At 45.9% G+C, this 23,100-nt stretch overlaps 1 protein-coding gene across 2 annotated transcripts in view; it reads right to left on the reverse strand.

Annotated features, from left to right (window-relative positions):
* LOC137438257 (regulator of G-protein signaling 7) overlaps positions 1-23,100 on the reverse strand; it is a 392,979-nt gene that overhangs the window by 210,244 nt on the left and 159,635 nt on the right. For both annotated transcript variants that reach the window (XM_068133364.2, XM_068133373.2), the window contains exon 3: positions 20,780-20,830. In XM_068133364.2, the coding sequence (XP_067989465.1) occupies positions 20,780-20,830 (51 nt within the window). The remainder of the gene's footprint in view (positions 1-20,779; positions 20,831-23,100) is intronic.

Raw genomic sequence — 23,100 nt, forward strand, 5'->3', positions numbered from 1 at the left:
CTCAGAAGCAAATTTGAGGGAGTCGGAAGCAGATTAGGGGACAAACTGGAGGGCATAATTGGCCAAGCCAAAGAAATTAATGAGGGGTTGGCGAGGGGGCAAGCCGCATACGAGTTGAGGGAAGCCGAGAGGGACAGAGACCGCAGGTTGGGCGAGAGGGTCCCAAGGGTGCACGACGAGGTAAAGCGGGTTGAGAAGCGCTGGTTGGGCGAAGTGGAGAAAAGCACAGGTAACTGGACCGGGGTAGAAATCGTGACCCGGGGTATGGGGCAGCCTGCGACCGCTGAAGTAGAGAAAATTTTATTAAAGCCAGCGGTCGTCGTGGTGAATAAAGAAAAAGCAGTAGTGGGTATAATTGAAATTGAAAAGACGACGGAGGTAGCCCAGCAGTTGGAGGAAGGAATGGAAACTGTACAAAGTCTGTGCTCACATCACGATGCTGTGCTTAATAATCCTTATAAAGATTTGCAGGTGTTGGTGCAGGGAGGAAGAAGGACCCAGAAGGTGAGACGGGCTGTATGTTGTGCCGGGAGATTTTGTAAGAGGATGTTTGGCGCGAAGAGAATTGTCGCGCGATTGGGGTCAATATGGCACCCGGGCGTTAGTGAAGGGTCCCCTGTGAGTGGAAATGGCACGCTTGTGAAAAAAAAGTGTGCGTCAGCGAGTGGGTGTGTTATAAAGTGTGGGAGTGAAACCGAGTGCGAGCGGGAATGCACGACGGAGTGTACGTGCGAGGGTGAGAGTGAGACGGAGAGTGAGTTGGTGGTGGAGCGGGTGCGAGAATGCACACCTGGAATGGTCGAACGTGTGCGAGAGTGCACACCTGAGTTGGTTGTGGCGCGTGTGCGGCAGGGCACATCGGAGCGCGTGAGTGGGTGGATGCAAGAGAGCACGCCCATGGTGAGTGTTACGGAGGAGAGGTGTGGAACGAAGTGTGTGAACGGTGAGTGTGCGCAAGAGGGTGCGTGAGAGGTGCGGTGTGTAACAGGGAGTGCGGTGGTGAAATGGACGGAGTGTGTGGGATGCACGGGAGGCGCCGAGACGCCAGGTTTTGTGAGTGTGAAACGGGTCGCGTATGCGAGTGAAGCATCGACGTTGACCGGGGCAGCATTTAGGGCAACGGATAGCCGATGCGAGCACTCGGGGCGCGGTGCGCTTTGTTGGATGCTAGGCCCCGCACGGTCGAGTCCGGGCCTTGTTGGGCAAGGCGACCGGTCCGGTTCAAGGGCAGGTGGGAGGAAGCGGAACGGTGCCCCCTTGTGGTGGAGGGGTTCCGACCGGGCGAGATTGAGCCATCGGGCCGGGGACCGGAAGGTGCCGCGCCGAGATGGTGCGTGGAACCTCGGCCCGACCAAACCTCCCCACCCCCCCCCCCCCCCCCTTGAACCGAATACCAGACGGATTCAACCTGCAGGCAACCAAACCACCCGAATTCATTGCTCGGCTTCGCGAAGCCGGGCTTTGAGAAGGTAACGACGCACCGAGGCTCAAGTTTAATGGACATTTGGTAGGGATAGGGAATTTGTGATTGGAAAATTTTGATTGGTTGAAATTTGAGAGCAAAATTTATAGTGGAAGATGCCCGATGTGGTGGGATGGCAAATCCACCGTCCCTCACAAAGGGGGCAAAGGAGCAATAGCTATGGGGTTTTTGGCAGTGAAAACTAGCCCGGGAGGGTTGGATAATGTATAGGGACCTAGAGATGACCATAGGTAACGGTAAGGTAAGTAGCGACTTTGGACAGGTAGTCGGGGACATAGAGAGGGTAGTTGGATTATAATGACGAGGGAGCGCAATAATGTAAGGGGCGACTGGGAAGCGCGAGTTTTAGCAGGGCACCAGGTAGATCAGATGATGCCGTGTGTGTGAGAGTATTGATATCGAGCAAATGAGGAATTGCGGGGCAATGCTCGGGAGAGACGTGTGTATTGAGCGTGAACAGGTGTATGGAGCAGTGTATGAGTGAGTAATGGTGAGTGTGTGCTGTGTTGAGCAAATGGTCCTGGAGGAAGGAGGGTGCAGGAAGCACCAGGTGTGATGGCACAGGTGTGCAACTACAGGTATGGAGCATGGTTGTATGGAATAAATGGTCTGGAATATATGGAGTATGGAATGGATGGGGTGGAGTGAGTATGGTGGAAACTGTGGAGTGGAGTGCATGGTGCGAAGGTGTGTATGGGGAGGATGGACCCCATCACGAATACCCGGGGAGGGTAGTTTAAGAGTTAGGTAGAGGGTACAGGTAAATTGTGGTTGGATATTGGCATCTGTGGTGCATATGGAAGAATGGTGTTTGGATGGGTGCATTTGTGACGTGGAAATGGCTGGACGTGTGGCCTGTTAGTGTGTGTAGTTGAATGGGCACTCCGCCACTGTTAGGATGTCGGCCAGGTGAGGCCGCAAGTGGGCTCTGGGAGCCGGTAGAGTTGTGTATGGGGCCCCGAGGATCCAGAGGACGGACCCGGGTAGCCCAGTGCCAGAGAGGGCACCGAGTGGGGAGAGCGCCAGAGGGCCTTCCCCAGTTAGATAGGTTAGGTTAAGGAGCAGGTAAGCTCGGAGGCAACTACAGTGGTGGAGGTGTGCAGGTGGGTAGACCTGCTGGGAGAGCCACACGACCCAGTCCTGAAATTGTGCAAAGGCACAGGGAGTTGAATCGGGGGAGTGAGACCCAAATTGATGAAGCACAACAGTTTGGTCAATGGGAATTTGGTTCTTAAAACCGCATAGAGTAAAATGGCCAATGGATTGGCAGGGAAGACCCCAGGTAGTGTAAAGTGTATTAAAGTCATTTAGAGGATAGTTAGGATTAAGAATCTCCTCGCACCATCTACATCCACTCACCTGAGGTAACGACGTACCTCCACACCATGCTATGTTTTGATTATTTTTTTTGTGCAAATGTTTGGATTGTGAGACGCATCATGACGTGGGTGTGACATTGTGCTTTGTTGTTCCATCTCTCCCTCCTTATGAGGATTGATGATGAATTGGGTGATGGCAAATTTGGTTAGAAATAGGGATTGTGGTGACGAATTTGGTATAGAGGAAATATAGGGAAGACGAGACAGTAGCGACGAATTTGTAATGTGTAGATTTTTGTAAATACGGAGAAGGGCAAGGGGGGGTAGTGTAGGTCACATGTGGGGGGCGTACGGTAGGGACGAGCTTTCTCACTTCGCTCTCCGTACGCACCTCATCTTGCATTGCCTTAATTGATGTGTACCCTTGTGACCTTACCCCTCGCTCACCTGTCTTCTGTTCCCCTGTCTCCCACCCGAGGACTGTGCTCTCTGGGCACCGAGGGGAGCGTGCGGGAATCCGCCATTGTGTGCCAGAACTCCCGCAACCAGCATGCATTGCATTGATGCACCACTTATGGACCGCCGTTCTGCGGTCAAGCACCACTTTATGGACCCCATATTTTGGGGCCTGGCACCTCTGCTGGAACCGGCCACGATGGCCCAGGATCTTGCTTGCGGACCTCGGAAAGGTGGCACCTACGCCAAACAGGTGGACCACCCTTAGTTGGCCACTGCGGCCCTAAATAAAAATGGACACACTTTGTGCATTTCCTTTTTTTTATGTCCAAAGAGGCCGCCAGCAAGAAGAAAGGAATTGAAAGACGACATCAAGAAGAACAACGGCCAGCAGAGGGAGCCGAAGAAGAAGACCACCACCAGTTGTTTTCTTTGTGTATGATGATTATGAACTGGTGACTGTTGCACTGAATGGTGCTTTTGGTGGGTTTTGGTGCTCTTTATGGTACTGGTGCGTCGATGCAATGCGTGCTGTCTCCTCCCGCCCAACAGGAATTTCTTTTTGTTTCCTCAAAAGAACAATCACAGGTCCTGGGTTAGTTTTGTAAATACCATTAGCGTCAATTGTAAATAATGCTCCCCACCGTAAATGTGTAGTTTGAAGACAATTCCGCAATTCGGTTAGCTGTGGGCGTAAATCTGTTAGGCAGGATGCAATGCAGCAGGGGGACATATTTATTTGTGTTTTAAAACTGTCACACTCAGGGTCAGGTTAAATGTAGAGGGAACTACACCTACGTGCCACACTAAAGTTAAAGTTTTATAGGCCCGAGCCCGTGCCTGGTGGGTGAGGGTGCAGTGTTGCGGATTTGTAATTGTTGTAAATATCACCCTCTGTAAGTGTGATGAATTCTTGTAAATATCTCCGTTTGGTGTGTAAAGGTCAAAGGTCGTCCTCCTTAGTGACAGTTTTACTCCATATACATACATATACATACTCCATATACATACACGTAGCCAATCATATACCCTTTTAAGTAGTTATTTCTTTATTCTATGTGAGTTTAAGGCTCTGTTGCCCATTAGTTGACACTCCATTGCACCGAATTCAAATAAGGTAGAATCCCCTGAAATATCCCCATGGCCTCCGAAAACCTGCCAGCAAGGCGGCGTTCGCCGCTGCTGCTTTGGGGTTGTGTTCTTCGCTGCAAGACTCCATTAGCCACGAGGTAATCTCGGAGAAGAAAGGTGTGTCTCCGCCCCTCGTCATCGGAAGGAGGAGTGAGCCAGCCCTTGCCGACCAACCAAGGATGAGTGGGTATGGCTCAAGAGGGTGGGGTTATAAAACCCATTGGATCAGCCCCCACTGAGATGAGAGGAGATACGAGAGATGAGCCCTGGGAGAGCACGCGACGCACGAACGAAGTCCTTGGAGAGCACGCGATGCACCAGCATGCAGCAGCTTTAACCACAGCAGCTTTAGGCTTGGACGGCAGTTACACCAGCCGCGAAGGAACGCGCCTATATATATACAGTCACGTGAAAAAGTAAGTACACCCCATGTAAAGTTTTGACTTTTTCAACATATTTCAACATACAGCTAGATGATCTTCATTTCAACAATATTGATAGATAAAGGTGATATAATATAACAAATATCATGAAACATTTACATTTTGTCGTCCATTGCATAATTTAAATAAACATAAATGCCAATTTCGCAAGTGGAAAAAGTAAGTACACCCCTACATTTATCACTACTTCAAATACCTAAAATTAGAATCAGGTGCACCAGCTCAGGTGCAAATGATTAGAACATCGTTGAAGAGGATCTTGGAGGAACCTGTCTTATTTAAACCTCAGACATTTAGTTTGGTTTGCTCTTTGTTGTTGAAGTGTGCGGCGTCACCAGGCCTAGATCAAAAGAGCTCTCTGAGGCCTTCAGAAAGAAGGTTATAGATGCCTACGAGTCTGGGAAGGGATTTTAAAAGATCTCCAAACAATTTGAAATCAATCATTTGACTGTCCGGAAGATCATCTACGAGTGGAGAAGATTCCAAACAACTGCCAACTTGTTCAGGCCAGGCCGCTCCAGCAAGTTCAGCCCGAGAGCAGACCGCAAGATGCTAAAATAAGTCTCTAAGAACCCCAGAATGTCATCACGGGACCTACAGGTAGCTCTTGCCACTGTTGATGTCAAAGTGCACGAGTCTACCATTAGAAAAAGGCTGCACAAATTTGATCTACATGGGAGGTGTGCCAGGAGGAAACCTTTGCTGTCTAGAAAGAACATCAGGGCAAGACTAAAGTTTGCCAATGAACACCGAGGCAAAGACCAGCACTTCTGGAGCAATGTGCTCTGGACATATGAGTCAAAGGTGGAGCTATTTGGCCACAGTACCATAAGACATGTTTGGCGAAAACCAAAGACAGCATTTGACCACAAGAATCTGATACCAACTGTAAAGCATGGTGGTGGAAATATTATGGTTTGGGGCAGCTTTGCTGCATCAGGGCCTGGGCAGCACACCATCATAGAATCCACTATGAATTCTTCCTTGTACCAGAGGGTGCTTGAGGATAATGTGAGGCCATCTGTCGGAAAGTTGAAGCTCAACCGAAGATGGACCTTGCAACATGACAATGACCCTAAACATACCAGTAAATCCACCAAGGAATGGCTGAAAAGAAAGAAATGGAGGGTTCTGGAATGGCCAAGTCAAAGTCCGGATCTAAATCCCATCGAGATGTTGTGGGGGGATTTGAAACGAGCTGTGCATGCAAGAAACCCCTCAAACATCGCACAGCTGAAAGAATTCTGCATGGAGGAGTGGGCAAAAATTTCTAACCAGTCGATGTCAGAGACTGGTAGACAGTTATAAGAAACGCCTACTTGAGGTTGTTTCTGCCAAAGGGGGCAATACCACCTATTAGAGCCAAGGGTGTACTTACTTTTTCCACATGCGAAATTTGCATTTATGTTTATTTAAATTATACAATGGACTACAAAATGTAAATGTTTCATGATATTTGTTGTATTATATCACCTTTATCTATCAATATTGAGGAAATGAATATCAAATAGCTGTATGTTGAAATATGTTGAAAAAGTCAAAACTTTACATGGGGTGTACTTACTTTTTCACGTGACTGTGTGTGTGTGTGTGTGTGTGTGTGTGTGTGTGTGTGTGTGTGTGTGTGTGTGTGTGTGTGTGTGTGTGTGTGTGTGTGTGTATACATACATATATGAGTTTGTAAGAGTGTGTGTGTGTGTGTGTGTATACATACATATATGAGTGTGTGCAGGTATATATGTATAAGTATGTGTGTGCATGCAAGTTGCTATTAGCTGCTATCTTCACAAGTGGGTGGGTTTCAGGAGAGGGATCGGAGACCTACCAGGTCTCAAAGTATCTACCTCCGTTGTTTGTGTGTGTTTGTTTGTGCTTGTGTGTGCATGTGTGTGTGTGTGTGTGTATGTGTGTTTGTGTACATATGTAAAATTAAAAAAATACTAATCCCGTCACCTTTAAAGCTAATGTTATGCCACCTTTCTAAACGAGTGCTTCCCCCTATGACTATTGCTCCTGTGCCCTGTCTCTCTTGTGGGGACTGTCTGATGACCTTCCAATATCATGACTGTCTCAGGACCTTAAGTCCCCACCGCCTGGGACATGAATCGGAATTAAAATCCAAAAACTCGTTACACACTGTATTTCCTGCATCCCGCAATGTTGATTGCATATACAAACTTTCATTAAAAAAATGTTTTCAAATGTGCCCACAATTGCATTTTTTGTTATTTCATCTTTTCACCCCGCCCTAGCGGGCAGGGCCAAAATGATACTACTCTTGCACCTTCTTGCCATGTGGTGATCATAACTACCAAGTTTGGTGAATTTCTGCACAACTGTTTAGGAGGAGATAGCATGACAGACAGAAAGAGACAGACAGGACAGGACAGATATACAGAGCCGATTATAGTTTTTTTTCAATAAGCGTGCGGATAACAAGGGCACCTTTAATCACATAAGCCCCCCTTCTACAGTATAATCCTGAGTTGTAAGGTGAGTTGATCATTAAAATCTCGACATGTGGAGTCAACATGTGGAGTTCTACCCCCGCTAATTTCACCCCAAATCCTACACTTTTTTGAAATACCAACTTCTGTCCTGGAAGTCCTTGGTCTCCTTGTGTTTTATACCTCTCCCCCCCCCCCCCCCCCCCCCTTCCCACGCCTCCTCCCCCCAGGCCCTCTCCCTCCCGCGCTTCTCCCTGCTCTCAGGTGTTTTGTTTGTGTGCTTCCCCTCCTCTCCCCATCTTGTTTTCCGCTCCCTCTTTTTGTATGTTTTGTTTGTCTGGTTGATTTGTTTGTGGAATAAATGTTAGCTCTTTCACGAGCCTCGATTCAGTATACAAAAAAAAAAAAAAAAAAAAAAAAAAAAAAAAAAAATGAATAAAAATGAGAACTTGTTTGAAATGTATGTCGAGTGCTACAAACAAACAAAACCAGAAACAAACTTCTGCCTTCAGCAGCATATCGACATAAAGCCAAATTGATGACCTCTTGCTGAAAGAACACTCATTTCAAGTGTGGCAACAGCAAATCTTTTGAAAATATAAACAGCCATTTCAGGACATCGAGATTCACAGTATCACTGTTTTGAGACTTGAGGACACCAAGGCGTTTCTCGAGGGACAGATGTACAAGGATATCACAGGTCAAAGTAGGACAGAAGAAAAAAGGGGCACAAAAAACAAACTTCCAAACACATGTCAAATAATATTGAAATTGCCAAATTTAGAGTTAACCAACAAGAACGATCTTGCAGTGGTGTCACACTTCATCAACACTTCTTGTTCAACTAAAATCAAATTACACACGTTCAGTAAATATGCAAGAACAAGTCGAGGTTTCATTTACAAATAGATGTGCAAGTTATGAAATTAAAATGAGAATTCCTGCTGTGCTCCTGGCTTGAGTTATATTCTAATTGAATCATGTGAAATGGCAAATTTTAAAAGCCTTATAACAACACAATCACATGCCAGGAGCTGTTAGAATTTGCTCTCAAAATATTTCAAAATATGAAAGAATTGAAAGTGGCAGTAATTGCCTTTTTGGTCAAAGATTAAGTTTCTTGACCTGGAGAACTACTGATGTAAAAGGGTGATCAAAAAATAATCACTTTCATTTAATATGAAGTCTATTTCAGAGGTTTCATCGTAATTTAATTTATGTCCTTAATACTCCTTAAAAGCATTGATCATAAAGTTAAGAAATGCATAACTAAGCACTATCCTATCATCATTACAATCATACCATACTCTATAAAGGATCAGTGCTGCCAAAGCAGTCTATTGGTAAAAGTTTGTCGGTAGTTTTCCATTGTCTTCCCAGTAGTCAGTCAGTGAAGGAATTTGGAACTTGGCCAGGGTGCCGGTACTCTCTTACTCTCTTAACGATAACTCTCTTACTCTTTGCAGACTCCATGGGATCTTAACGTCCACCGCAAATGCCAGCGAACTGGATGCCCAGTTTAATGGCCATCCGAGGGATGGCACGCACATTTATGCATCGCCATGCACGTGAAACACCATGAGGATGACAATAAACAGCTGGGTCAAGATTCCAACCCAGGCTAGATAGCTCAGAAGCAAGTGTACATACCTCCAAAATATCCTGCCAACAATCAGCACTACACTGCATGTCCAAAGTCGCTCAACTCGTGCTCGAAATAAACAACATGCGATGACAGACACATGTTTGGGACTTTAAAACGACATATGATCCAGACACGAGTATGCATTATTTTTGTTTAGATTAATAGTTCCAATGAATTTTAACATACATAGTCGAGGCTTATGGAAGAGCGAGAAAGGTCTTGGCTTCCACAGCATCACGCTGAGCAAGATTTGAAGCAGGAGAGCCAGCCCAGAGTGGAGAGCAGTACTCCATCTAGCTGCGGACGAAGGCCTTGAAGGTAGACAAGAGTTCAGGTGTGGCTGATAGAGGGATCGAGGAGTTTGAATGACTGAACTTCCTCAAGAAGATTGTTAAGAAAGTAGATGGGAAGGTTTGCCAGATGGTCCATTCAGAGGGAGAGACAATGAGAATGTGACATTTAAAGTGTTTTTTGGTATTTTTAAACTTTTTGTGTACGGAGTCGAGGCTTGTGTAAGAGCTAACACATTAAACATGAAAACATGTACGGACACATAAAACATACAACAAAGGGAGCGGGAATCGAGGGTGAGGGAAAGCGAAGCATACAAGCACAACCACAGTAGAGAACAGGGACGTCGGCAGAACTGTGGAAGAGAGAGGGCTGGGGGGGAGGGGGGGGAGGGTGGTGGTGTAACAGGGATGGGTAAACGGCATAAAGCAAATGAACACGACCAAGATATTTCAGGAATAAAGTTTGAGATTGAAAGAGGTGGATTTGGGGTGTTTTCATGGGGGTAGAAAAGATCAAGCTTTTGGATTCCCATCATAAGAGATGGGGGTGAACATCTGTTTTAAAGACCTGGAGGGAGGAGTGGGATTGAAGAGAGTGTGGGAGTTTGTTCCAGAGGCGGGAGAAAAGAGGAATGAAAGAGTGAAGGTTAGCAGAGACTTGATTTTGGCAGTTTCACCATAAGAGGGTTGCTGGCAGATCTTGTGCATCCTGAAGGAATATTTGGGGGACAGAGCACAGACAGAGCTGGGGGAGCTAGGCCGGAGAGGAGTCGGTAGAAGACAGAAAGACCACCAACTTGCCTGCGGTGAGCGAGTGAAAGGCCCTCAGAATCAGCTTCATCGCGGGAGATTCCAATGATTCTGAAAGCTTTGGTTTCTACAGCGTGAAGCCGAGCTAGATGTGAGGCAGGAGCACCAGCCCAGGGGAGAGACAAGTATTCCATTGTGCTGCAGATGAAAACTTTGTATGTGGTGAAGAGCTCAGAAGTGCCAAGAAAGAACTTCACACGACAAAAGATGCCCAGACAACTACTGGCTTTGGAGGCTAGCTTGAAAATGTGGTTTTCCCAGGAAAGATCATGGCAGATAGTGAGACACAAAAGCTTGAGTGACAGAATTTCTTCAAGAGGATTGTTGAGAAAGTAGACGGGAGGGTTTTCCAGACGGTCTTTTTGGAGAGGCAAAGTGAAAGTGTGAGATTTTTCAGGATTGAAAGACAAGATCCACTTGTTTGACCGGTTTGTGATTTTGTCGAGGTCTGCAGAGAGTGAAGAGGCTGCTGCCTGCCGATCTTAGGGTTGAGATATGGAGCGGTAGAGTCGAGTCATCAGCAAAGAGATAGCGATGATTTTCCAGAGAGTCGGTGTTACGGGGTCCTCACCGATCTCCTGGTCTCGGTAAACCTCCGAACCCCGAGAGGAACCCCGGCAGAAAAATATATTACCCTGTGTTGAAAATCAATCGTGAAACCACACCAATGATTATAAATGAACAAACTTGTATTGTAAATCACACCCAGGTAATACGGTACAGTAAATGGCCATTCAGAGTGCACTCCATATATATCTTAAAGTCAAGTGACTCATGGCTCTGCCAGCAAATGAACGGACACTCCTCAATGTCTCTATGACTTTTCCCAAGGCGAATGGGCTTCGCTCCAGCGGTCGGTGGATCGAAATCCGTTCGAAGCCTGAATCTCGCTCTCCCGCCGATATCTGAAGCGTGTACAGTGGGCAAGGGTGCTCTTCCCGCCAAACTGTACAACAGCGCCCTCCAGAGGCGCACCTCCACCGCTCCCTCAGCAAACTGCAAAGTAATTGGAGACGAAGCGGTCTCACCCACTCATCCCCGACAGACGGTAGGATGTTGGGGAGAAGACGACATGAAGCAAACCTTCACAGGTCCGAAGCACGGGGTTCAAGATGGCCGACAGCTCTGGCTTGAGCCGATGCGACGAGGCAAGGATTCGTCGGAATCTCAGCGCCCCAAATCTGTCTACGCAGATTTCTCTACTCCAGCGAATATTCGTATCGCCGGATGTCCCTTCCAGGAACTCAAAATCCCCTCGCGGCTGTCGGTAGACCTGGCTCGTTACGGAGCGCTGATGTCACCATCTTCCCCGACTTTGCGCGCGCTGCTTCTCCCTCTTCACCTCATTGTCTTCTCCTTCGGTTTCCTGTTTCACTTACAGTTATCCTTTTTAACTTTTGATAACCGTTCGTGAATAATAAACCTTGTGAAACTAATAATAATACATAATATCAGAAACATGTCCAGTGGGTGAAAACCACAATAACGGAAGTCACGAACCCGTAACACTTCCCCCCCTCAAGAAAGAAAGTTTGAACACAGCGAAAACTTTCTTTGCATGCAAACTTTAACAAAAAAAACAAAAGTAAATTCACAATCCAAATCATCAATTCCTGTGGGCAACAATGATCACATCTCAAAAATAAAGCAACAAAATTTCACACAACCCACAGAGATTTACAAAGTTAATTCACTCTGGACAAAGCATCATCAACGACATTGTCCCTGCCCTTTACGTGCTCAATTCCCAAGTTGAACTCCTGCAAAGCCAACTCCATCTCATCAACCTCGGATTTTTGTTTTTCATTTTTTGAATGAAGGTTAAGGGGTTGATCAAAAATCCAAAGTTAAGCAACTCGATAGCACTTTTTCCGGGAGACCAAGCTGAGTATTCACTACATGGACGCCTTTAGGAACGTGGAGTTCACGGTTAGTCCGTGCAGGAAAGTTCACTACATGGACGCCTTTAGGAACGTGGCGTTCACGGTTAATCCGTGTAGGAATTTTGGCTCGGCTGCTCCGCAGCATTCAGTGCTTCAACTCTTTCTAACTTTCGTAATAATCCCGGTTGGACCGCTTGTCCCCGTGGTCACGGGAATAGCGGTCTCCTTCTCGGCCGCTACCCTGATAATCATTCTTTCGGGAGATGCCGTAACTCTCGGAGCCTCCATAGTAATATCGGCTGCGGCCACCACCAAAACTACCGCCAAGTTGTCCTCTTCTGTAGACTCTCGACGCCTACGAAATGCCTTCCCTACTGTTATGGTCCGACCCTCCAAATCCTTGCCATTCCAATTCTTCTCTGCCTCTTTGGCGTCCTTTGTGCTTGCAAACGTGACAAAGCCGAACCCTCTTGACTGTTGCGTTTCCCTGTCTTTTACCAACCGCACTTCCACAAGCGGTCCATATTTGTTGAAGACAGAGGTCAGAACTTCTTCCTTTGTTTTGAAGTTCAGTCCCCCTACAAATAACTTGGTACTTTTGTCGCCATCCCTAACTGGTGTGGTGTTATTTTCCCTGCTGGGCTCTTTACCAACCCTCGGGTTACCATAAACTTGACCACCGGCCAAATCATTCCCGATAACCACAGATACTCCCTCTACAGGAAGAGTGGCTTGTAAACCTACGGTGACCGGTCCTGACACCCAATCAGACTCCAACTGGATGACATGAAGTGGAGCTCTAACACAGCCACCAATCCCCTGTAAACGAACACTATCACCAGTTGCCGTCTCCTCTGACACTGGCAAAGTGCCCTCAAGCATCAAAGACTGATGTGCTCCTGTGTCCCTCAAGACCCTAACCGGTTTCCGGTTAGTCGAGGCTCCATCCAGTGACACAAACCCCTCAGAAATAAATGGTTGGTAACCCTTTTGAGGGCGATTTCTCACAATGGCCATCGCATTTGGAGTCGTACTAGTCGAACGCCGCTCCTGATTTTCCTTTCCCAGAGCATAACAGTTGGACATCCAGTGTCTGGGTTTATGGCAAAAAGTGCAAGTAGGCCCGGAGGAGAACCTCGTGGTCTGCCAAGGCATGGGGGCGGCGGTCTGCCTCGAGCCCCCTGGGCGATAGTTCTGTCTTGGAACCGCAGTCTTCTGATTTCTAGAAGTCGTGGTATCAGTGGTCCTCATTTTCATCTCGAGGCCGCCCCCCTGAATCTTCGTTCTCCGCACCAGATGTATCATAACTCTCCGTGCGAACTCTAGGTGGGAAGTTAGGTTTATGGAACCTCATCCTGTGTGTTAAGGCATAGTCATCCGCCATGGTTGCTGCCTCATACAACTTTGGTACTTTCCTTTCTTCCAGATGTACTTTAATGTCCTCGTGGACGCACTGTTGGAATTCCTCCACCAGGATCAATTGTCGCAATAGTTCGACGTCTTTCCCCACTCCTTTTGAATCACACCACCGATCAAACATGGTTTCTTTCATTCTGGCAAACTCCACATGGGTCTCATTCTCCCTCTTCCTGGCGTTCCGGAATTTTTGCCGGTAAGCTTCAGGGACCAATTCATAGGCTTTGAGAATGGTTTTCTTCACTATCTCATAATCTGCACATTGCTCAATCGGTAAAGCCGAATAAATATCTTGAGCTTTACCCACCAGAACACTTTGTACTAATATGGTCCAGGACTCCTCCGGCCATTTTAGCATTTGAGCCACTTTCTCAAAGTGTAAAAAAAACTTGGCTACCTCCTTTTCATTGAAGGGTGGAACCAGCCTCACATGTCTGCCAACATCCCAGGTGTTTTGACTAGTTGTCGAACCAGTCGGCATGGGTGGTACCTCTCCCCGTTCTCTCATTAACTCCAGCTCCTTGACTTTAATTTCCTGCTGACGCGCCAATTCACGGTCCTTTAACTCCCTTTCGGCTCTTCTCTCCTCTGCTTCGAGTTCTCTTTCCACTCTCCTTTCCTCTGCTTTTAACCTTTCCTGGAGTTCTCTTTCCACTCTCCTTTCCTCTGCTTTTTTCTCTTCTAACCTTTCTTGGCTCTTCAATTGCATCTCCGTTTTTTGGAGCTCCACACTTTCTTGTTCTTCTGGTAACCAATCCAAAGCTCCCTCTCTCCATGTTCCTAGTTCCACCATAGATTCTATCACCACTATCTGCATCTCTGTTTTCTTCATTTTAGCTCGGACCTCCAAGCTAAAATGTTTGCCCAATATCAAGAGTTCCGATTTTAGTGACGCTCGGAACTGTCCCTCACTAGCGGTCACTGTAAACCTCTCTGCGTCAAACTCCATGGTGATTATCCGTTAACACATGTTAACCTTCACACAAGAAATTTAAAAAAAACAAAATTTTTGTTTTTGTTTTTTTTGAAAAATTTGGGAATGTTGGAAAAATATTCCAAAATTGAAAAATTTGGGAATGCTAGGGAATTCTATCCCGGACTAAATTTAGGGAATTTTAGATCCCGGATGAAGACCCAATTGTCAATTGTCAATTGGAGTCAATTGGACAAGCCTCCAATTTCTGTTACGGAGTCCTCACCGATCTCCTGGTCTCGGTAAACCCCCGAACCCCGAGAGGAACCCCGGCAGAAAAATATATTACCCTGTGTTGAAAATCAATCGTGAAACCACACCAATGATTATAAATGAACAAACTTGTATTATAAATCACACCCAGGTAATACGGTACAGTAAATGGCCATTCAGACTGCACTCCATATATATCTTATCAAGTGACTCACGGCTCTGCCAGCAAATGAACGGACACTCCTCAATGTCTCTATGACTTTTCCCAAGGCGAATGGGATTCGCTCCAGCGGTCGATGGAACGAAATCCGTTTGAAGCCCGGATCTCGCTCTCCTGCCGATATCCGAAGCGTGTACAGTGGGCAAGGGTGCTCTTCCCGCCAAACTGTACAACGGCGCCCTCCAGAGGCGCACCTCCACTGCTCCCTCAGCAAACCGCAACGTAATTGGAGACGAAGCGGTCTCACCCACTCATCCCCGACAGACGGTAGGATGTTGGGGAGAAGACGACACGAAGCAAACCTTCACAGGTCCGAAGCACGGGGTTCAAGATGGCAGACGGCTCTGGCTTGAGCCGATGCGACGAGGCAAGGATTCGTCGGAATCTCAGCACCCCAAATCTGTCTAGGCAGATTTCTCCACTCCAGCGAATGTTCGTATCGCCGGATGTCCCTTCCAGGAACTCAAAATCCCCTCGCGGCTGTCGGTAGACCTGGCTCGTTACGGAGCGCTGACGTCACCGTCTTCCCCAACTTTGCGCGCGCTGCTTCTCCCTCTTCACCTCATTGTCTTCTCCTTCGGTTTCCTGTTTCACTTACAGTTATCCTTTTTAACTTTTGATAACCGTTCGTGAATAATAAACCTTGTGAAACTAATAATAATACATAATATCAGAAACATGTTCAGTGGGTGAAAACCACAATAACGGAAGTCACGAACCCGTAACAGTCGGAGAGATCATTATTGAAGACCAGAAAAAGCACAGGGCCCAGAACACTGCCCTGAGGAACTCAAGCCTGGACAGGAAGCGGAGATGAGAGAGAATTCCATTCAGGATCACACTTTGAATGCGACAGGAGAGGAAGTCCGCAAGCCATGCATGGAGATTTCTGGATACAATAGAAGGAGAGTTTGGTGAGCAGGGCTGGGTGCCAGACCGTATCGAAGGCACGAGATATGCCAAGGGAGACGGCTCTGATTTCCTGTTTGGCGTTGAAGATCTCCATCCATTGTTGAGACAGCAGAAGCAGCATATCCAGAAGAGAATGACCTGGTCTGCATCCAAATTTATGACCTGAGATCAAGCCATTGGAAAAGAGGAAGGATTTAATATCAGAAGTGATGATTGATTCCATGACCTTGCTGATTATTGGGAGCAGGCTGATTGGTCTGTAATTGCAAGGATCTGTTTTTGCACATTTTGTGTAAAGCGGTAATGTTGGCTGATTTCCAAGTAGATGGCCTATGACCTTGAGCAAAAGAGAGGGTGAAGAGAATAGAAAGCGGGTGAGATACAGCGGAAAAGCAGGATTTTAGGACCCGTGGGCTGATGCCGTCTGGTCCAGTTGCAGAATCAGAGTTGAATTTTGACAGAAACTTCTCCACCTTGTCGGGAGAGAAGGACACAGAGTCCAGGAGCAGCTGCGTACAACTGGGTAAGGTGGGTACAGAGAGTGATGGGTTAAGGACACAATATTTGGAGGCAAACACAGAGTTGAGGCATTCGGCTTTGTCACATGTGGTGTCACTGTGTCGCCGTTTAGGTAAGGGAGGAGGCGGAGGGGGAACAAACACCAGAAACAGATTTGACCAGACGCCACCAGGATTTGGAGGAGGGAGACAGGTTTGAGCGTTGTCTTAAGAGTAGAGAGATATTGTTTCCTGGCTCTCCTGAGGGTAGACACACACTTGTTCAGAGCTTTGTGAAACGAATGGAGATTGCCTTCAGTTGGATTTGCCTTCCATGAGGCGAAGGCAAGTTGTTTCAAGGCAACTGCCTCACAACAAGATTCAGTGTACCATGGACAGGAGGAAGAGTATGACAACTGAAGACGAGAAGGGATAAATCTGTGCATGAGAGAGAGAAATTTTCTTTGGAAGAATTCCCAGGATGAGTTGATGTCAGAGGCAGTAGACATGTGAGTCCAGTCCAGATGATTGATGGCTGCTTGAGTACCATGCCAGTTGGCCTGAGTGAAATGCCAGACTCGTCGACGTTGAGGAGGCTCTCTGAGAATGACCATAGAGATGTCCACTTTAACAAGTAAATGATCAGAAGAACCGATTGGAGCAGAAGAAGAATAGCAGACATTTGCAGGGAAGTTAGTCATAATCAAGTCTAGAAGAGAAGATGCTCCGTTGACTGAGATCCGGGTCGGGAGGTTGACAGATTGTGTCAGTCCCAATGAGTCACAGAAGTCCTTTGCAGAAGTGCCATGGCTGGTGCGAGAGGAACCCACACCCAGACAGTTGGCATGATGGAAGAGAGAGTTGGGATGAGTGGATAGAAGTTGGTCAATGTTGTCAAAAGTGTTTGACCATCTTGTGATTCTATCAAGGTCTGAAGAGAGGGAAGAGGCTGCTACCTGCTTATCTGAAGGATGAGGAATGTCACCACAGAGGGTGGTGTCATCAGAAGAGAGTTAGAGGATTTTCCAGAGAGTCAGAGAGATCGCAGATGAAGATTAGGAATAGGACAGGGCCCAGTATTAGCGACTTCCTGATGGCACCTTTTCAACTTTTTTGATCAATCTCACAAGGGAAATAAACTCAAATTTCAAAAACTGAGAATTTTAAAATTTGCTAATTATTATCAAACTTTTCACTTTTCACATGATTATTATTATACTCGTATAAAATGCATAACCACGCAGCAAACGTCATGTTTACCTCCACCACCAAATCCACCTTTGGTGGTGGAGGTTATGTTTTCACCACTGTCTGTCTGTCTGTTTGTCTGTTTGTTTGTAAACTAAATATCTCAAAAGGTTGTGGATGGATTCGGATGAAATTTGGCAGAGATGTGGTGTATGTGACAAGGCCGAAATGATTAGATTTTGGTGAATATCTGAATATGGATTCAGATATGAGAATTATTTAATTCTTAAGTGATTCTTCACCATTGGGAGATAGGGGCAAAAACGATACATAGCAGGATATCTCAAAAAGTTATGGATGGATTTGGACGAAACTTGTTGGACTGGTTGTGTGTGTGTGACAAGAAAGAATCGATTCAATTTTGGTGAAGATCCGGATCTGGACCCAGCTAGTATATATATTTTTAAGTGATTCTTCACCATTGAGTGATATGGCCAACCAGGCAGAAGTATGTTTTCTACTGAGTGCCATTCTCGACAATATCTCTTCCATTTTCATTTGTTCTGAGAAGGTAGCCACGTCTTGCATTTGTGCGTCCTTGATTGGCTGTCAGACGTACCACATGCAGACATACACCATATGCCGATGGTCAACCCATTTGGAGAAGACTTGGCCATGTCCACATAAATGACTGGAAACTTCACCAAAGTTGCATGTGCTGTAAAACGGTATATTTATCTAAGATGTCAAACAAAAAAATATATAATAATGAAGACATATTGAGTACATTTATCAACCTTTTGAAGTTTGAGTTTTGTTTGCTTCATCACAGAGAAGTCATGAAGGTATTCACGGATTACAGCCGCAAACTGTTTCCTTCCAAACCAGAATCACCAGTTAAACTCCCCAGTCCCATCCACAACGCACAGATGGTTTGAACTTCAAAATTTAATCGAAAACCTTTACCTCATGAGGGAATTCATACTCATTGAGGGGTGGGTGACGGTCTCTGATCTATTATTTACTTGATTCTGCACATGGGGGTCCTGCCTGTGGTACCACACAGCTCCAGGGTTCAGGAAGCTCAAAGTAGCTCAACAAGGAAGCAGTATGCCACACACCCACACGGTTGCATCAAATAACTAGAATGTCACTCGGCAGAGAGCATCATACCAGGTTGAACAGTTTACATTTTGTATTCCACCAATTGTCCGGATCTGGATCTGGATCTGAACCACAACTTAATCGGCTTGTTCTTGTCGCCGACCCAACTCATCCACCTTGTTTTGTCATAATTCGTCCACAACTTTTTGAAATATCATGCTATATATCGTCTTGGGCCATAATCACTCAACGGTGAAGAATCACTTAAAATTCTCTGATACTGATTTGGATCTTGTTCAATATCTAATTATTTTGGCCTCGTCTCATACCCAACCTCTCTACCAAATTTCGTCTGAATGCGTCCACAACTTTTCGAGATATTGTGTTCACAAACAGACAAACAAACAAACAGACAGGGGTGAAAAACATTACCTTCATCCACCTTCAGTGGCCGAGGTAATACCACCATTTTGTCACTCTCTTAACCATGCACATAAACACCAAAAAAAACAAAAACAAAACAAAGCCACTATGTAATGTTGGAGTTTAAATATCAAACACAAAAGTCCCCGAGTTTAGTTGGAAAATAATTTAAGATTCCCAATAACCTTTTTGCTTTTCAGACAAGCAAATACCTGTTCCCCAATCCTTTATCATCACAAATATCCTAAACTTCTCCATACGTGCCTTTGATCAGCTTGCTCAATTTGTAAACCAAATTCACCCATTCAACTCTGTGCCTTAAACTCTGTTCCTCACCCATTCATTCATTCCTTCAATTCACAAATTAACCTCCGTCGTTTTTAGGTGGTAGACTGCTAGCACCCCTGCGGTGGTACCACCAATGATCCCTTTGGAGCTTTTAGCAGAACATTGGTTCTGTTACAAACTCATGGGGAAGACTGCTGGATGGGAGTTGGGAGGGTGTCGGATTTTGGGGGTTATTTCTGCGTTACGGGTTGCGTTCCTGGTTCTGCAGTGCCTGCTAGAGGGTACCATTGGGGTCACTGTCCCCACAGGCTTGCCGTCGGAAAGATAGAGGCCCGGACCCGGGTGTAGCGCCTTGAGAGGCTGCCTCGTCATCCGGCGCATAATCCCAAATGCCCTTCTCTGCCAGTTCACGACTGGAGCCATACCAAGCACGGGATTTCGGGAGGACTCTCTGAGGCCACCAGTTTGCACTGTCGGTGCCGTCTGGAACACTCCTTGGTTGTCTGCCGAGTTCCCTCACACTCCTCGCCCAACTGTTTTCCCAGTTTTTCTTTGCTTTTCCACTCGGGGGGAAATTCCTGGTTTTTTGACTTCGCCCTTCCTCAGTGGTATTAATAAAAAATAAAATTCCAACCTTTCATCTGTCTCTTTTCCAAAGCTTCCACCTCACTCATAAATCCATCTGATTTATTTCGTCCTCCATGTGTAGACTATGACTCAGGTTTGTCAGCGCAACCAACCAGGAGAACCGTCGACTGACAAACATCAGGTACAATATTTCTGTCACCGGGAGACCTTCAATAAGGGCTATACAAACAATATGCATGCAGGTTCTAATATACACCTCCAATCAAAAGAGAAGGTCAGAGTGGGGTGAAGGACAGACAGAGCTGGCCTCAGAGAAAGCGGTGGGGGAGGAACAAAGGTTTCCTGGTTGGTTGTGATTGCAGCCATGCTAGAAAGTCTGAACACACATGAGCATTTCCAAATACATAAACTTATTTACTCCTCCTTCGATTTATAGGTCTGCACAGCCTACATGCCCTCCCTCCATCTCTCTCAAAGTCCAACACCTCAAACTACTCGATGCAAGCTCTCCCTCTTCCATCCAAAGTACCTCCCCCACATCCCTATTCACTGCTTCAATCTTCACCTTTGGAGCCTAGAGATTTATAAACAAGCCTATTAATTTTTAAACAGCCTCACTCCCTTCGGCAAAGTCACACAGGACAAAGCGAAAATAAACAAACGATGCTCCTAAATGCTCAGTTAAAGTGACATGCTTTAACTTTAATAAGAACTTTGTGATGACAAAAGAAAAACTCCAAAAATGAACAACTTCATCATTCAAATAACAAAACAAATCGGATAAGGTCCATGCAAAGTTTGACACACGTCGAATAAAATAAAATGGCAGCAGTATGCTGAACTGGAGCAGGCAATCATGTTATTGGCCTTATTTGCACTTTCAAGATCAAAAATGCAATCAAATTATCCATCAGGAAATCATTTGAGGAAACAAAGGAGTGAATGTGTTACAAATCAAGCTGTCTTCTAATGTAATTGCAAAACACACTAAATAAGGTATCATACAATACACCTACCTATAAGGTATCATACAATACACCTACCTACCTTGATCTTCAGTGAGAAGATTTTTCACCAACCACTGAACAATATCTGCACCTGCAAACAACAAAAGGACTGCAATGAAAAACTAGAACGGCACTCACTAGAGAGCATACCCACGCCAGGCTGAACAGTTTGTTTTGTATCCACTGATAGGCCGGATCTGCATGCGGACCTGAACCAAAATCGAATCGGCTTGTGCTTGTCACGTAACCAATCATCCACCAAGTCTAGTCATTACTCATTCATAACTTTTTAAAATATCATGTCATATATTATTTTTAGTCATGTCATATATTTAGTATTATTTTTAGTTAGTTTTAGTATTTATTTTTAGTTTAGTTTAGTTTTAGTCATATAGTATTTTAGTTTTTTGTTTGTTTGTTTTTAGTCCGAAGCCTGGTGTTGGCTTAGCGGTTAGGGTGCTGGCTTGGGATTCTGGGTTCGAATCCCCGTCAATCGCTGAATTAACACCAGGGGGGTTGACTCAGCCTGTCATCCTTCTGAGGTCGGCAAATTGAGTACCAGTTCACTAGTAATTCCCTGTGGGTCACAAGAGGCGACCAACAGGGATGGCGGCAGGAAGGGCATCCGGCCATAAAACATTGCTTCAAAAAGGGGGACCACGGTGCCCGAAAAAGGCCAACCCCTGCTCTGCAGGAAAAAATGGCCTCTAAAGGTGGTTCTTCTTCTTCCTCCATATTATTTTTAGTCCGATCCCTCAATGGTGAAAAATCACTTGAAAATTAAGTAATTTTGGTATCCGAATCCATACTCAGGATCGTCACCAAAATCTAATCGATTCGTCCTCGTCACACACACCCTGTCCACCAAGTTTCATCCAAATCCGTCCACAACTTTTTGAGATATCGTGCTATGTATCGGTTTTAGTCCTATCACTCCCCCGCCCACCGCCCCCTCCCCCTCCCCCCCCCCCCCCCGCCTTCCCATACCTCCTCCCCCCAAGTCCACTCCCTCCCACAGATCTCCCGATGTCCCTGCTCTCAAATGTTGTACTTGTGTGCTTCCCTCTCTCTCCCAATCTTGTCTCCCGCTCCCTTTATTGTGTTTTGTGTGTCCGCTTTTTTTTTATTGTGATTGATGTTATTAGCTCTTACACGAGCCTCGATCTTCACCAAAATATAATTGATTCGTCCTTGTCACACACCCAACCGGTCCACCAAGTTTCATCCAAATCCGTCCACAACATTTTGGGATATCCTGCTATATGTCGGTTTTGGCCCGATCTCCCAATGGTGAAGAATTAATTTAAAAACTCTACTAGCCGGATCGGAATTCTGATCTTCAGCAAAATCTAATAATTTCGTCCTTGCCACATATGCTACCTCTAGCCTGGTGTTGGCTTAGCGGTTAGGGTGCTGGCTTGGGATCCGAGGATCCTGGGTTCGAATCCCGGTCGATCGCTGAATTAACACCAGGGGGGTTGACTCAGCCTGTCATCCTTCCGAGGTCGGAAAATTGAGTACCAGTTCACTGGTAATTCCCTGTGTGTTGCAAGAGGTGACTAACAGGGTTGGCGGCAGGAAGGGCATCCGGCCATAAAACATTGCTTCAAAAAGGGGACCACGGAACCCAAATAGGCCAACCCATGCTCTGCAGGGAAAAATGGCCTCTAAAGGTGGTTCCACATATGTTACCTCTCCGCCAAATTTCGTTTGAATCTGTCCACATCTTTTTGAGATATCTTGTTCACAGACAGACAGACAGACAGACAGACAAACAAACAAACAAACAGACAGGGTGAAAACATAACCTCCATCCACCTTTGGTGGCGGAGATAATGATACCATTCATCTCGCATGATTACGTGTATAATGGCATGACTTTGGACGGTGTTTGTAAAGGTTTGGACAATGCTATGGAAGAAGCAGATTCTGGTTTGTGGCCGAACCAATACTCTTGACAAAGCGTTGGCGTGCTCGTATAAAGGCTTAAAGGCTAAAATAAATCCTAGGGTAGGTCGTCAGGTCGTCACATTGTGTAACATGGGGTGCAAAAGGTAAATAAGGTTTGCACAGTAAAGACAGTCAATAAATATATTTATCGCAAGCACCTCTTTCTGAGACCTATTTGGAGCTAACATCTGAACATTTAGCTCACGATGCTGTTATCCCAGGTTCAAATTTGACACTCTCTGCCGATATTATCCATTGTCTGGTAAGTCGCGTCAAAGATACACCAAGGTCTCCTCGATGTTCAACCATCATTATCTTTAGTACAGGAGGAAAAAAAAAAAGAAGTTTGCATCAGATTCTGATTCACTCTCGGAGCAATTCAAAAAGACAAATTGAGTTTGTTTGGCAAGC

Source organism: Myxine glutinosa, chromosome 1 (genome assembly GCF_964187855.1).
Source record: "Myxine glutinosa chromosome 1, kmMyxGlut1.1, whole genome shotgun sequence".
Taxonomy (NCBI): Eukaryota; Metazoa; Chordata; class Myxini; order Myxiniformes; family Myxinidae; genus Myxine; species Myxine glutinosa.